The sequence below is a fragment of the Eptesicus fuscus genome, chromosome 13 (genome assembly GCF_027574615.1).
Source record: "Eptesicus fuscus isolate TK198812 chromosome 13, DD_ASM_mEF_20220401, whole genome shotgun sequence".
NCBI classification, from domain to species: Eukaryota; Metazoa; Chordata; class Mammalia; order Chiroptera; family Vespertilionidae; genus Eptesicus; species Eptesicus fuscus.
The window spans coordinates 55,207,458-55,223,279 of NC_072485.1; the positions used below are offsets into that span (position 1 = coordinate 55,207,458).

The 15,822-nt window shown below is 44.9% G+C and overlaps 1 protein-coding gene, 1 long non-coding RNA gene and 1 pseudogene across 2 annotated transcripts in view; all 3 read left to right on the plus strand.

Annotated features, from left to right (window-relative positions):
- The first annotated feature begins 5,137 nt into the window (after positions 1-5,137).
- LOC129151354 (uncharacterized) lies at positions 5,138-11,342 on the plus strand. Its single transcript, XR_008558035.1, has 4 exons — positions 5,138-5,188; positions 9,053-9,132; positions 10,106-10,243; positions 11,252-11,342. It is a non-coding gene; the product is annotated as an uncharacterized LOC129151354 (long non-coding RNA).
- Positions 11,343-12,364: 1,022 nt separating this feature from the next.
- LOC103292721 (40S ribosomal protein S6-like) lies at positions 12,365-13,191 on the plus strand (annotated as a pseudogene).
- A 1,264-nt stretch (positions 13,192-14,455) lies between these two features.
- ZDHHC13 (zinc finger DHHC-type palmitoyltransferase 13) overlaps positions 14,456-15,822 on the plus strand; it is a 43,115-nt gene continuing 41,748 nt past the window's right edge. The window contains exon 1 of the mRNA XM_054725568.1: positions 14,456-14,535. Within this exon, the coding sequence (XP_054581543.1) occupies positions 14,509-14,535 (27 nt within the window). The 5' untranslated portion in view covers positions 14,456-14,508. The remainder of the gene's footprint in view (positions 14,536-15,822) is intronic.

Genomic DNA, 15,822 nt, shown 5'->3' on the forward strand with positions numbered 1-15,822 from the left:
GTTTGATTATTTCCTTGAGATAAATTTGTTGTAGGAATTGCTGAATTAAAGTGTACCCCTATTGTTAAGACTTTTGATACACATTGCTACCACTCTCCAGAATATGTGTACCAATTTATATACCTCTGGTAATGTAACCCCCAGATTTTCCTAACCCCCCATAGCTGCTCCCTCCTCCCCAGGCTCCTGATGAGCAATAAGGGCTCTCGGGAGGAAAAGGTTTGAAGGATGAGATCTGGCTTCTCCATAGAGATGCCAAGTGAGCTGAACAGTGATACCAAGGTGGTAAATCCATTAGAGACAGAAAATACTGGAGGGAAGGGAAGAGGGGAGGGGACCACTTCTTCCTTTCTTGAAGTCTCAGGGCAGCATGGTGTGGCAGAGAGAGCCAAGGATGAGACCCCAGAAGACCTGGACAAGATAGACAGCTCTGTCACTTACAGTTTCTGTGACCTCCAGGCAGCTCATTTCACTTCTCTGAGCCCCAGTTTCTTCATCTATAAAATAGCATTATCATCTCAGTCTGCTTTGCATCACAATCAGCTAGATGTGTTGCAGCCAGACTCTCAGCAGAGAAGGAGCTGACCTTGGACTTCCGTGCTTATAACCTGGGTCTTGTTAACTTCTAAGAACAAGCCCTTGCTTGCTACTACAGTTGGGGTACTTGATAACCACATTACCCATATTCTCAATTCCTATCAGGCTGGGTCCAAAAGCAGCTAGAGACTAGACTGAAGGGTGAGGGGATTGGGAAGAGAGATAGTTGCTACCTGAATACAAAGGTACGGTGTTGACATGGCGCTTGTTAAAAAAGTGATGGAAAGGCATTGAAGGAAACTGTGTGAAACTACACAGAGGGTGGAGCCTTTTAAAATTGCTTCTTCTTCCACAAATTATAATGTCTTTGACCGTGCAGCCTCAATTTACACTCATGCCCTGGATGCAAGCTGACCCTTGCTGCATCAGTGATGGTCACGAACCAGCCCATAACCACAATCTCACCTGTCCTCTTTGGTCCCTGACCCTGAGGCACTTGGCATGGGTGGGAGTCATCTTCCTTATTTCTTGATAATCTGGAAGTCCAGGGAGTAGTGCCTGCCTCCCCCTTTCTGCCTGCCCAGCTCTCTCCAGTGTCCTTTTGTCCCAATCTGATGGCACTGGTGCAGGTAAGCGAGACTGGACCTGGCAAGTGCCCAGTCAGGGAATGGTGTGTCAGTGTCCTCTTTTGGTAGACACCAAAATTGCTATTGATTTTCTTAAGGTGGAGCAGAAACTGTCTATTGCCTGCCCAGTAGCCTTTCCACCTCCCTTTCTTTACTTTGAACAGGCAGAGATCCCATGTTATCAGGAGAGGAGCTCTAAGAGATGAATTTTGATTCATCAAAGCCAGTCATAGAACCTCTTGCCCATTGGCAGATGATGCTTTAGGCCACAAGTGACCCAGTTCTGGCCATGGAAGCATACAATACGTTTGTAAAAGCAGGGGCAGAAGACTGAGCCTGCAAGGAGAGTGTCCTTTGCCTTTCCCCCTTCTTCCTGCGTTAAACACTAGAAAACCTGGAAGTGAAAAAGCCCTTTTGCATTTATAAAGTGACAAGCTAGAGGATGAAAACCAACACAAGGATGGTGGAACAAGAAGAAATTGCCTGTGTCTTTGATGGCATGGTTGAGCGTGCCCAATATGACCTAATACAGCAACCACCAGCTCAAGGCACTTCAGGTCACTTTTTTGTTACTTGCACCCAAATGCATTCCCAGCCAATGTACGGGACTTTTGCTGCAGAGAGAAAAACCAGTCAAGAGTCCTGTGCACTTACCTTTGGGGAGATGAGCAAAGGGGATAGATAACCTCCTTTTCAAATGCTGCTTTCTCCAAAAGCCAACCCTATCCTTATTCCCAAGCCTCCTCTTATCTTGCCCAAGTTGTTGGGAGGTGATGGCAGAACAGGGGATGAAGCTGGTTCAGCTTGCTTGGTCTCTCTGTGTTGATCCTGGGGGTGTGGGGAAAGGTTAGCTTTAAACTTTGAAATCTTGGAGGTGAGTTTTAGGGAATTAAAGGCTTGCTGGTAAAAGCCCATGAAACCTTTGTGGAGACAAGGATGACTTGCTTCTGTCCCTATCTAAGGAAAACTTGAAATGCATATGACAAAATGACTAAGAGTTGGGAAAGAGCACTTGCTGTCCTATCAGGGAAGACTTCCTAGAGGGGTGCATATTCAATAGTTCTTGAAGGGTTGATATAATTTGAACAGACAGAGCTGGTGGTGCTTTGATACCTGGAAGGATACTTGGATACCTAAAGTCTTGATTTCAGGCTGACACATACCACATGGCTATTGTGAGTCAAGAAAACACTAGCACAAGATTTACATGCTTCTTGATGTTATTTTCAAGCTATCCTTGCTGATTTCCTACCTGTGTCTGTATACCTGCACCTCCTTCTACAGCCATCTATGAGCAACATGCAGTAGAAAAAAAACCCTGGGCTGGGAATGAGGAAACCTCCACCCTTTAAGTTCTGTGCTCGGGGCAGACATTGCTCATAGAACACAGCACTAGGAAATGGTACAGAGTAAATGCTCAATATGGTAGGAAGAAAAAAATGGCCATTCAAAAGATATTCATGTCCTAATCATTACCTTTATGGCAAAAGTGGGGAGGGATGGGAATTTTTGCATATGTGATTAAGTTAAATATTTTAAGGTGGGAAGATTATTCTGGATTATCTGTCTGGGCCCTAAATGCAAACATGTGCACACTTATAAGAGGAAGGCAGAGAGAGATTTTATACATATCGAGCAGAAGATGGTACAAAGATAAAGAAGAGACTTGGAGATGGGTCCACAAGCCAAGGAATGCTGGTGGGGACCAGAAATTGGAAGTGATAAGGAATGAATTCTTTCCTAGGGTCATTGATTTTGGCCCAGTGATACTGGTTTTGGATTTCTGGCTGCCAGAACTATGAGAGAATTTTTGTTGCTTTAAGACACCAAGTTTATGTAATTTGTTATAGAAACTACAGGAAACCAATACCCTAAGTAAGTGCTAATTTTCCCTCTCTTCACAATCTTGCTGAGCTCTGGAAATGTATATGTATATCTATCAAATGATACACATTTCCATATATATTACTTCATTGCTGATAAGAAAGACCTCCATTATGAGTAGAAATGTAATGCCTATGACTGCTTAGATATTTACTATACAAGAATGTTTATTCGACATGGACCCTAATTAAGAATTAATCAGTCTGCTCCATTTCCTACTAGAACAATTATTCGTCTAATGTTTTCTTCTGTCCATCTTCAGTAGCCCATGGATGGGATAATAGCCTTTTGAACAAATGTGACCCTTTCATTCTAAGGAAATGTTTGCCTCTACATTCTAGGTTTTTTGTTATTGTTGTTGGTTGGTTGGTTGGTTGGTTTTGACGGTGTTAGGGCTACAGTTTTTCCTCCTTTCTGGAGAAGCTGATGAAGAAGCAGAAGTTCAGCCTGCCATATAATTAGTACACAGGCAGAATTAGTATCCAAAGCCAGCAACCCGGAAGCAATAAATCATGTCACCTCAGCGCATTGCTCATGAAGCCTAAATTAGAAAAAAATCCATTATGAGAAATGAAATTCTTAACAATGAAATCTTATTCATGGATGGATGTGCGTTGGGGCGGCTATGAAATATGGTTTGGGAGACGTTTGGAATGTTAATATCTGAGGATTCAGAAGACAGCTGTCATAGATAATCACAATGCAAATATTAAATTGTGAGTCACCGTACCACTTTTGTTTTGTTTGTAAATATTCTACACACGCCACACTCAGGAGAAAACACCTGCTGCAAGAAGATGCAGAAAACATAGAGCAGTCAGAAAAATTACTGTCAAAAGATTTTCACCAGGCTGGACATCCCTGGTGGCCAGCCAGCAGTCTAGGTGCTCTGCTTGGGCTGAAGGCATTGAACCCAGCCCTTCCCCAGCCCATTTCACAGATGAGGAGCCTGAGGCCTAGAGAACCTAAGTTCAGTGGTCTGTAGCAAGTTAATGTGTGGTAGAAACCTTACTCCTAGGCCTCTGCCCCTTCCCATTGACCATACTGCCTCCCGGGACACACACTGTTTGCCTTGTCGAAGCCAGTGCCTGACCTCCAGCCTTCCTTATGCACTTGCTGAGTCAAGGTAATCTTTAACAAGCACTTATTGAGAGGGATTAAAAATCTGGCCATTTCATACTTGGCTGGGTAAGGAAAAAAGTACTGTTTAGAGTATGTTGATCTGGCTTATTAGTCCCTCTGCCAGTTACCGTTGGGAATCAAGGTCAAGTTGTGTTGGGGCACCAAAGAGCTAAGAATGAGCAGGACTTCAGTAGCCCTTCAGTTAAACCAGGGCTTAAGTAAATTGTAGCCTAACATTATCTCTAGTCACTGCTGTCTTTATATACAGAAGCCTGAAGGAATCCCACTTGAGTTGATGCATCGTATACCTTCCTTACCACCCAACAACACCCTCCTGAGCAAATGCAATATATTATCCAGCAAGGGAATGGGTATCCTGTTTTTGAGACTGGGGAGGTATAGCCAATGAAATCCATGCCAGCTGGGTACATTGGAGCCGCTTAGGAAGGATCTTTTGTAGTCAATTCAGCAGTTGAGGCGTATCTCAGCAAGTGACTAACATACTATTGTCCACTGTCCTCTCCCCACTTTGGGCTTTGGTGGCAGGCCTGGTGAGGATGGTTATTTATAGCAGAGGGTCTCTACCCTGCAACAGTCCCAGACTCTCCAGCATGGACCCTTGACTCAGAATCATGGACTGAAGGCTGAGGCAGACAAGTAAATAGTAGATGAAGAATAAACAGCATTAGAAGCATTTATTTGTTGATTAATTTATTCAACCAAGCTTTTTGGAAATTTTCCTTCCCCTGCCTTTGTGTTTTCATGTGGAGGGAGGTTGGAATAATACTTCTGGCTTCTCTCTATTCCTCCCTCTTCACTCCCCTCCCCCATCCGGAAGAGGGGAGGAGCGACTTATCCATCAAGAGAGTTTGGGAGCCAAACTTTGCACACTCAGCTCAGCTTCTTGTTCTTCCCTTTGGAAACTGCCTGCCTGCAAGGAGCACCCCTTCTACTCTAAACCAAGTACCCAGACACCCCAATGCTTGCAGTGGTCCAGGACCACCAGGAATTGTGACTGGGTAAGTCTCTCATGTATTAGATAATGTATTAGGTGATGTATTGGAAGCCCATTGGCCAGCAGACCTAAACCCCTTTCTCTAATAATAGTTTCTGTCACTAATAAAGCTGACATTTTTATCTCTATGTATCTGACCTTTGTGTGTGTCACTCATAATGTGTTCTGAACGTGGGTGGAGGAAAAACAGGCATCATTTATTGTTCCCAACACATCCGAAAAACAATGAAGCACCTGCTTTGTATATTCAATTGTGCAGGATACACACCCTTGACTCAGAGTCAGAGACTGAAGGTAGAGGCGGACAGGTAAAAGGAGGTTACGATAAGTGAGAGAGGTGCATTGGAAAGTGCCGTGGATGCAGAGAATGGTATCATGGGAGCCCTTGTACAGTACAGCCAATCTTTCTCTTCTTCCTCAGCCTCTTTTTCCTCCTTCCTTTCTCTCTCCTTCTCTCACTAAAATCTCCTGAGTACCTATTGTTTACTAGACACTGTCTTAGGTGTTATTGCGAGTTGGCTCTGGATTCCTGTGACCTCTCAGTGGGTCCTGGGCCATAGTTTGTGAAATAAGTAAAGGTCTATCTTTTCTCATTTCCTGATGCTTTTTTTCCCAACCGCTGAGTAACCCAGTTCCCGTCACTGCCTCCTCGTTGTCATTACCCTACCCTGGCCTCTCCCTCCAGGAAGTGCCTCAAGTCCCAGAATTACCTCTAGTTTAAGTCTGCCTCCTCCCAAATAGAAACTGCTGTCTTCTCAGGACATCTCAGACAGATGCACTGGGATTAAGTTAATTCTCCTGACTGCTCTTACCCTCTATTGTGGGTTGAATTGTGTCCCCCAAAAAGATATGTTGAAGTCTTAACGCCTGGCACCTGTGAATATGGAAATAGGGTCTTTGAAGATGTAATCAACTTAAGATGCGAGTATATTGGATCAGGATGGGCCCTAATCCAATGACTGTTCTTATAAGAAGAGGGAGGTTTGGACACAGAGAGAGGCACACAGGGAGAATACCATGAAGGAGGCAAAGATTGGAGAGCGATGTGTCCACAAACCAAGGAACAACAAGGATTGCCACCAACCACCAGAAGCTAGGAGGAGGCAAGGAGGGATCTTCCCCTAGAGCCTTCAGAGAGTGTGTGCCCCTGCCAACACCTTGATTTAGAGTCGAGCCTGCAGAACTGTGAGAGAATAGATTTCTGTTCTGTTAAGTCACCCAGTTTGGTATTTTGTTACGGCAGCCTTGGGAAACTAATACATCCTGTTGAATGTGTTTACTTGTAAGCGCAAATGAATTTCTGATTCATAGCATTTCAGGTAATGTAGGTACCCTTCTCTGTGAATTGTCCCCACCTACAGTGCTTGCGAAATATCTTGGTGATCATGGCAAAATCAAGCCACTCCATCACAGATGACTGGTCAGGGTAGATAAGTGACCGAGGGCCATCTAAGCCACTAATTAATAACAGCCAAGTGGCTTCTCTCTTTCAATAGTCTGAGTGAAGAGGCACAGAAACAGTGACAAGCAGGTCACTGTAAAATCTTACAGAGTCAAAGCTGGGTCTGTAAAATCTTACAAAGTCAAGGCTGGAGTCAATGGCATGTGCAAGCAGAAATTGTGAGTAAGCAGAAAACACTAGTAAGCAGAAGGCCCTGCATTAAAGAGAGAACAGGACAGATGCCCAGAGGCACAGAGACACAAGAGGGGAAATAGAGACAGACCATGGCTACCTTGTTTTTTTAAACAAGGTGTCTCAGTGCTCAACTCCAGTCCCACAAAGAACTTTACAGTAGGCAATAGGGAGACAGAGAAGGTCCAAAAAGTGGCAGAATTTGACCCTATCATTTCATTCAATGTTCTGCCACTCCTGCCACCTCATCTACTGCCATTGCTGACAATCTGCTCCCCCGTTGGTCAGATTCAGTAGGAACTCAGTGGCCTTAGGAATGACCTTACTGCCTTTAGCTTGGGGATTCCATATGTTGCCTGGATCTATCCAAAGCACAGTGTGGATTTTCTTCCTTTAGAAACAGATGACAGTTAACCAATTTGGCCTCCCATGGCCCTTTCTTCTATATTTTTGAACATCTTGCACCACAGCAAGCCAGCGTGGCTAGTTACCATGGACACCACTCTGTTGCTATAATTGGAGCCCGACAGGCAATAGCTAACAGCAGATTTAACCAGTGTCTTGTCCTCTGGTGATGGCAGAAGTGAGGGGCATGTGGCTTTTCTCATCAACACAAATATATAGTGTGTAGGGCAGGGTGGTGGAGAGAGAACACTAATTCCTATTAAATATCCCAAACCAAAGTCCTCTTTGAAATTTGGAATACATTTTGGCCAGTGGAACCTTGGTCATTATATTTCCTATAAAGTCATGAATATTCCAGAGTTGGGTTCTGATCAATGTTAAGGCCACGTTGGGTTCTGATCAATGTTAAGGCCATGTTTCCCCTAATATTTCAGTTTTTCTCAGATGCCTTTGTTCCTAGTAATGGCCAACATTTATACAGCACTTAGTGTATGCACATTACATGCATTCTTTCACTTAATCCTGACAACTACTTTATGAAGTGGATTCTATTACTATTCCCATTTTACAGATGAGAGCCTGGAGGCTCAAAGTGGCAAGGTCTCTTTCTAAGTATACACAGAAAGTGAGCTTCTAAAACTCACGTTCCACCTTGATTCCCTCAAGCAGGTAGGAATCTGAAAATACCTTTGGAAAAAATACCTGTATGAAGTTTTGAAAGACCCTGAACCTGCAGCTAGTTCCGAGGCCCTGAACTTGGTTCTTGTCAGTAACAGCACTGGCAAGGCCACAGCCTTGTCACACAGGAGGCAGTCCTGCCATTGTCATCAGAGATTCTGGGCCTGGGCTCTTCCACTCTCTAGCCTGATGCTCTGGGGCGACTGCTGAAGCTTCCCTGAGCCACAGACTATAAAGTGAGATGCCAATCCACGCTCTGCTTCCTTCACAGGGATGTTATGAGTCTCAATCTAAATGAAATGAGAGTGTTTTGCAAACTGTAAACAACCATAGATGAGATTCTTCAACTCAAGTCGACTTTTTTGTGAGCACTTAACCTGGGCTGAGAAATATGCTAGGGCAATAGGGGTATAAATAAAAATGAATAACATAGGGTTGTATATTCATTCAACAACTGAACATTGAGTGGCTCTATGGGCCAGGTACTGGCTATGCATTAGGAATTAATCTGTGTCTGAGACAGGACCAGACTACTTATGGTATACAGAGAAGACAGATATTCAAAACATGAATTGAATAATGTTTTATGGTACTGTTAGGAGAAGGACAGGTGATAGGGACACTTACCAGGGGTCCTAACCTGGTCTAGGAATCTAGGAAGGGTTTCCTGAGGAAATGATATTTAATGTCTTATAGGAGTATAGAGGCCAGGGGGAGATGAGTGTATAAACCAATAAACACAGAACTATGATAGATGGATACAGAAGATAGAGAAAAGACTCTTTCAAAACGTATATTAGAGTCAAAGTAGATTTATTACCTAGCCTGGAGTGTTGCTGTCACAATCTGGACACATCCAGAAAACTTTCCGTAGGAGTTGGTATTTAAATGTGTGACTGCAAGCAGGTGACTAAGACTCAAAATAGCAACCAGCAAAATATAGTAGGAATACTTCCTGCTTTTCCATCCCTCTCCCTGCCTTCTCCCTCCCCACTGCACACACCCATAAGAATCTGGTTAATCTGGCAGGTAAAATATAAAATAAAATATAGGAGGTATGCACCATGATCTCCACACCCAGATCAAATTAACTGTAGTTCTTAGAGTATCTAATTACCAGACCTTGGTTTTTAACTGTGAATCTTTTCATAGATAGAAGGTAAGAGATGGCACAAGACTTCTAAGCTACCTCGGAACCATCTTGCAACCCCCCAGCTGTGAGAATCTATGAGGTTGGTTATAGTTAGAAAGCTGAGGCTGCTTGAGGGCTGCTGTCCTAATCCTATCTGCACACTAATTTACAGGGTGATCTTGGACAAGTCACTTCCCTCCTGGAGCCTGTTTTCCCATTTATAAACAGAGGAAATTGGAAAAGCCCTTTTGACCTAGTGTTATAAATTATGACAAGATATTCTACCCTAACTATCCCCCCAGACTAATGTGTTATATTCTTGGTACTTTTCCTTGTTAGCACTTATCATTGTCTCTATTTCTTTAAACACACACACACACACACACACACACACACACACACACACACACACACACACACACACAAAACCACACACCTATCTATCTCTATCAGTATTTGCCTCCCCAAAAGACTTGAAATGCAGAAACTGCAGAATAGAGACTGTACTTACATGTTTTAGCCTGTACCTGGCATGTATTAGGAGCTCAATAACTATTTGTTGCCTGAAGTGTTCCCAGCGAACACTCATCCTCACCCCAGCCCTGCTAGTGTGGTACCAGAGAGCAGGGGGGTTTCCTCACTGGGATCAGTGAGAAGCTTTGTCCTGACAGATGTGTGCGTGTGTGTGTGTGTGTGTGTGTGTGTGTGTGTGTGTCTGTCTGTCTGTCTGTGTGTTTTTACACTTCAAATGCTCATTTTGATGCCAATGTTGAAATAATTATAACCAAAGCCCCTGTTCCATAAAAAAAGCCCATGTCCTTTCCAGGGCCGTGGAAGAAACAAGGCCAGAATCAAAAGTTCAGTAAAAAAAAAACCGAACTCAGTTGCCATCCATAGTGTGACAGGAAGGATTAGCAAACCCTGATGGGGAATATTTTTTCAAAGCCAAAGATTGTTAAGCACTGTGAAGTCAGTAGTTCTTAGAGTGACTTAGTGAGCTGAACTGCCTTAGATGTCCTTTTGTAAACCATTGCTTAAGCTGTATTCCTTCATTTGTTTGTTTGTTTCGACAGCACTTCTTATAGGCTTTAGCACATGCCAGATCTTGTGCAAAGCATGGTGAGAGACCTTAAGATGGATATGCATCAGGAGCCCATGGTCTAGGAGAGGAAAGAAGACCTACCCAAGAATGACAAGGCTGACTTGAAGAGGTTGGTGTTTGTGAGCCTGTTTGATTAAAGTAGGTCACTTGCTGCTGGACAGTGAGCCCCAGGAAGCCAGGGAATAGGTGTTTTTGTCTTGCTCAGTATTAAATCCCCAGTGCTGAATGGTGTTTGGTACATACTAGGAACTCAATACTATACATTTGCAGAATTAAGAAAATCATGTCATTGAAAAGAGATTTAAAAAATAGTGCTATGGGGATTGGAGAGGTAGAGCTTAGTCTCTGCTGGGGAAATCACATGATGGAAGCTGAGCGGGACCATCCAGATTAGTGTTTTTGCTGCTACGCTCCGCCCCATAAGGAAACTGTCACAGAGAGGGAAAGTGATTTGCCTAGGGTAACAGCGGTATGGCCTAAATTTTGCACTCCCAAAGTCACATGTTGAAACCTTAACACCCAGTACCTCAGAATATGACTATATTTGGAAGTAGGCTCTTTAAAGAGGTAAGTTAAAATGAGGTTTATGAGAGGGCCCTAATTAATTATGACTTATCTTCTATATATGTAAAAGCCTAATATGCTAAGTGTCCAACCATTCAGTGGACTGCTCAACCAGTCGCTATGATGCGCACTGACTACCAGGGGGCAGACATTCCAACCAGTAGGTTAGCTTGCTTCTGGGGTCTGGCTGATAGGGACTGGGCAAGATGGGCTGGACACGCCCTGTAGCCAACCTCCCGTGGCCTCTCCCAGCCTCTAAAATATTTCTTCTAATTAATTTCCTTTCAATGTGCATGAATTTGTGCACTTGGCCTCTAGTCTATATATATAAAAGGCTAATATGCAAAGTATCCCCTCGGGAGGTTGACCAGGAGACTGGGAGTTCAATTGCTCGTTATGACATGCGCTGACCACCAGGGGGCAGTGTGGAACGAAGGAAGGCCTCGGCCAGCAGTTGTAAGGAAGGCCCTGGCTGGCAGCTGGAAGGCCCTGATTGGCCCTGATAACTGGCTAGGTCTAGGGACCCTACCTGTGCATGAATTTCTTGCACCAGGCCTCTAGTGGTCTTATAAGAAGAGATTAGGTCACAGATACCATGCACAGAAGGAAGACCATGTGAAGACACAGAGAAAAGATGGACATCTACAAGCCAAGGAGAGAGGCCCCAGAAGAAACCACCCTGTGGAGACATGATCTTGGACTTTTAGATTCCAGAATTGTGAGAAAATAAATTTGTGCTATGAGCCACCCAGTCTGTAGTACTTTGTTATGGCAGCCCTAGCAGACTAATACTAGTACATACAGTAAAATAGAGGCAAAGTTAGGACAAGAAGAAAGGTCTGCTGAATCTCTATCTTTTATCTTAAACTCTTTGCATGACACCACTTGGCTGGTCCACTCAGTGCTCTCCCCCACATCCACTCATGTTGGGGATGCTGGCGATGATGATAAGAGCTAATCCATATATAGTGCTTATCATATATCAGGAACTCTTCTGAGTACAGATGAGGAAACTGAAGCATAAAGAAGTTGAGCAACTTGCCCAAGAGCATACAGATACTCTGTGCTGGAGCTGGGATTCAGGCTCATGCAGTCTTTTCCAGGAACATGCTTCCATGTATCATGCTAGTCTACTGTGGTATGTCTACAAGCCAAAAGCATTTTCAAAGACGAGAGGTAATGATGGCACTTCAGGCCTCGCTGGGTTTGATTTCATATAGCCATTAGTTATGCATATACTTATCCCAATCTGAAGTAGCTCAGTGGAGGCATAAAAGAAGCAGAGGGAAGTGTTAGGACTTACTTGTCCCAGAACCTTCTGATGTGTTAGGATATTAATGCGAAAGCATTGAAATAGCAGATATCAAGTCTCCCTCAAGTTCAAAACCATCTTCTAATTCAGTCCTTGAAAGTGAAATGACCAAACCACTTTAGTCAAAGCACTTTGCAGTAAGAGAACTGGGTTTGAATCTTCTCTCACTGTTTATCAGCTGAGTGACTTGGGGATTTATGATATCAGTCTGAACCTCAGTTGTTTTCTTCTGGGAGATGGGAAAAATAACACTCATCTTACAGATTAGGCATAATGTATGTGAAAACACTGTCATGGGTGCCAATGCATAGGAAGTGATCAATAAACAGTGTTCTTGCTCTTTTCATGGCGCCGCTGAGGCTGTCGGCTGCTTCAGGATGAAGCTCAACATCTCTTTCCCAGCCACTGGCTGCCAGAAACTCATTGAAGTGGACGATGAACGCAAACTTCGTACCTTTTATGAGAAGCGTATGGCCACAGAAGTTGCTGCCAACGCTCTGGGTGAAGAATGGAAGGGTTATGTGGTTCGAATCAGTGGTGGGAACGACAAACAAGGTTTCCCCATGAAGCAGGGTGTCTTGACCCATGGCCGAGTCCGCCTGCTGCTGAGTAAGGGGCACTCCTGTTACAGACCGAGGAGGACCGGAGAGAGAAAACGCAAATCTGTTCGGGGTTGCATTGTGGATGCCAATCTCAGTGTTCTCAACTTGGTCATTGTAAAAAAAGGGGAGAAAGATATTCCTGGTCTCACTGATACCACGGTGCCTCGTCGCCTGGGGCCCAAAAGAGCCAGCAGAATCCGCAAACTTTTCAATCTCTCTAAAGAAGATGATGTCCGAAAATATGTTGTGAGAAAGCCTCTAAACAAAGAAGGTAAGAAACCTAGGACTAAAGCACCCAAGATTCAGTGTCTTGTTACTCCACGTGTCCTGCAACACAAACGCAGGCGTATTGCTCTGAAAAAAACAACGTACTAAGAAGAACAAGGAAGAGGCCGCAGAATATGCTAAACTTTTGGCTAAGAGAATGAAGGAGGCCAAAGAAAAACGCCAGGAGCAGATTGCGAAGAGACGTAGACTGTCCTCTCTGAGAGCTTCTACCTCTAAGTCTGAGTCCAGTCAAAAATGAGATTTTGTAACTAACAAATAAAGGAGAGCAAATTCAAAATAAATAAATAAATAAAAATAAACAGTGTTCTTATTAGCTAAGCAAAATGGCCATACCAAAGACTCCTCCGTGAAGCCTTGCCCTATCTTAGCTTGACCAAATTAATTGCTTGCTCCTCTGGGTCTTCCAGGAAGTCGCCTGCACTCACATTTGTCACTCAGTTTGTCCTTCCTTGTATCGCAGAAGTTTATGACACACCTATCCATGTACTCCTCCACTCAATAAAATTATACTGAGCATTCTCCATATCCCTGGGCTGTGATGGGCACTGGGAATTCAGAGATGGGTACCTCCTGGTTCCCACCCTAAAAGGGCATGATAATGGGCTTTTGGGACAACTCATGGTTGGTGTGCCCAATAGGCAGGGGTGTTATAATAAAAACAATAACAAATTTTAACAATTTTATTTATTATAGTGTTTATCATGGGAAAAAACCAGTACTTTGTTAGATTTCTAGACATTTATATTATGATTTAGTATTGCTTTTTTAGAATAAAGGAATCATAATACTTTCAGTTCTTTTCCAATTTAACTCCTAAAGGTCTTAATCTGGTTTAGCCTAGCAACAGATATTTGAAAAAATAATGACAAAGACTGTGTTAGTGCTGGGCTAGAAAAGCTCCAGTTTTCTGGGGACTGAGTAGGAGAGCCCCATTGCACACCACTGGAGCTCCCCAAGGCCAGGGACCAAGGCTTAGCCTATCTTCATAGCTGTCCTTTGAGCTGAATAGATCTTAGATGCCAGCTCCTTCAGTGCAGACTTTAAAGAGGCGTGGGGAGTGCAGGTGGGGGCCTCTTGCCCAATCCCCCTGTAGCCTGAGCTGTGGAACTCATCTATTTTCTGTTCTATGAAGAAAACAGAACCCCAGATGGTGGGAGTGACTTGCCGAAGATCGCAGAAGTAGAGAGTGGCAAATGTTTTCAGTTAACATTTGTTGATTCCTTACTAGATTCAGACATTGGCGAGGGACGGGGGCAGCGGGCTTTACCGGATGGGGCAGGAGGGTCGGGGGGGATTCGGGCTGTGCTGGAGCTGGGATTCAAGTTCAGAATGCAGTCTTGACCCGGGGCTGGAACTTCACCGCGGACTGGGGGCGGGGCCTCCAACTCGCGGTTCCCCACTAGCCTCCCTGGTGGCAGGAAAGTCCCGCCCCCAGACGAGAGGAGAGCAGGGATTGGCTTTCCCGAGGCCGACTGACGGGTACAGGCGTGAGCGGGGGCTGCGGCGGAGGCGGGGCCGCGAGCAGGAAGTGGGATACGGGAGGCTCGAGGCGCGCTGGCCAGCGGGTTGCATCCGCCGCTTCGCGGAGTCCCTAGAGTCGCTGGGGCGATGGAGGGGCCGGGCCTAGGCTCGCAGGTGAGTGCGGCCGGGGATGGCTGACCTGGGGAACTGGCGAGGCGAGGCGCGGCGGCTGTGGGGAGGCGAGGGCGTGGGTTTAAGGAAGCTCCCAGAGGGGCCTGGAAACACCGAGAATGATGCTGGTGTTCCTCGGAGGAGACCGGGAAGCGGAGGCCTGGACAGAGGATTGAGCGCCTTCGCCAAGCCTCCCAGCCTCCTGGCTCGGGCCACAGCACCCCCTGGGATCGGTACTCCCCCTGTGCCTGGCAGGGACCGCTGTGGGGCCTGGAGGGGGTGGGTGGCTGTTCCCGGGAGAGGTGTCAGGTGACACACCTGAGTTGGACCCGTCGGTCTTGACCTTGGGCTGGAGTCAGTGCGGTTCTGTTGATTTCCTTTTTGGCCGAGGCGCCTGGGCACCCGCCGTCGCACCACCCAGCCCTGTTTTAGCTCTTGTTCCCACACCCGCGCTTACTCCTTGAAAGAAGGCAGGCTGTTTGCTTAGGCTGGAGAAAGGGGGCTGGGAAGGGAGGTAGGGTCATAGCTACCTGCAGAACCCCAAAGGACTCTATTCTGTGGAGGTACTACCAGAAGCCAGATGTAGTTCCAGAGAACAGAACGGGCGAGTGGGGGACGTTACAGGAGGTACTTGTTCGCTCCAAGAGAACAAGATTTTTTGTCCTTTTTTGAAAAAAAAATAAATAAATAAAAAAGGCCCTTTCCCAATGCATATTGTAGCTGGTCCCATTATGGTGACTAAATGGAGAATACCCAGATTCAGCCAACTTTCAGCGAGTGTTTAGCATGCGCCAAATGCTTTTATAGGCATTATTTTATTCCAGAATTGACGCATCCTTGAGAAGACGACAATCTCTAGAAACAGATGAGAAAACTGAAGCTGTCTCCAGTTGGAGTGAGTTAGGTAGTGGATTTTCTGTGGCTAGCAGGATTCAAGCAGTTTGAGATGATTGGATTGCTTGGCCTCTAAAAAAAAGTCCAATCTAGAGAGTGTTTCTCATGCTCCCCCTTTCCCTTCCTTCTTTCAACAGTCTGATGTAGTTTTACGTGAGGAACAAGGCACGTGGGGAGTTGTCAAGGCATTCTTAGTAGGTGTTCTTGGATTTTGACAGACAAAAATAAAAAAAGGTTTGCATGCAGACTGGATTTTACAAAAGAGTGTAGAATTTTCACATGGGAACTAGGTCTCATTTTTTCCCCCCTCAGAGTTTCAAGGGAAAGTTGACAGGAGTAACTATCATATCTTAATTACTGCCACTCATTTACAAAAGCCTGTAAAGTGCTAAAAGT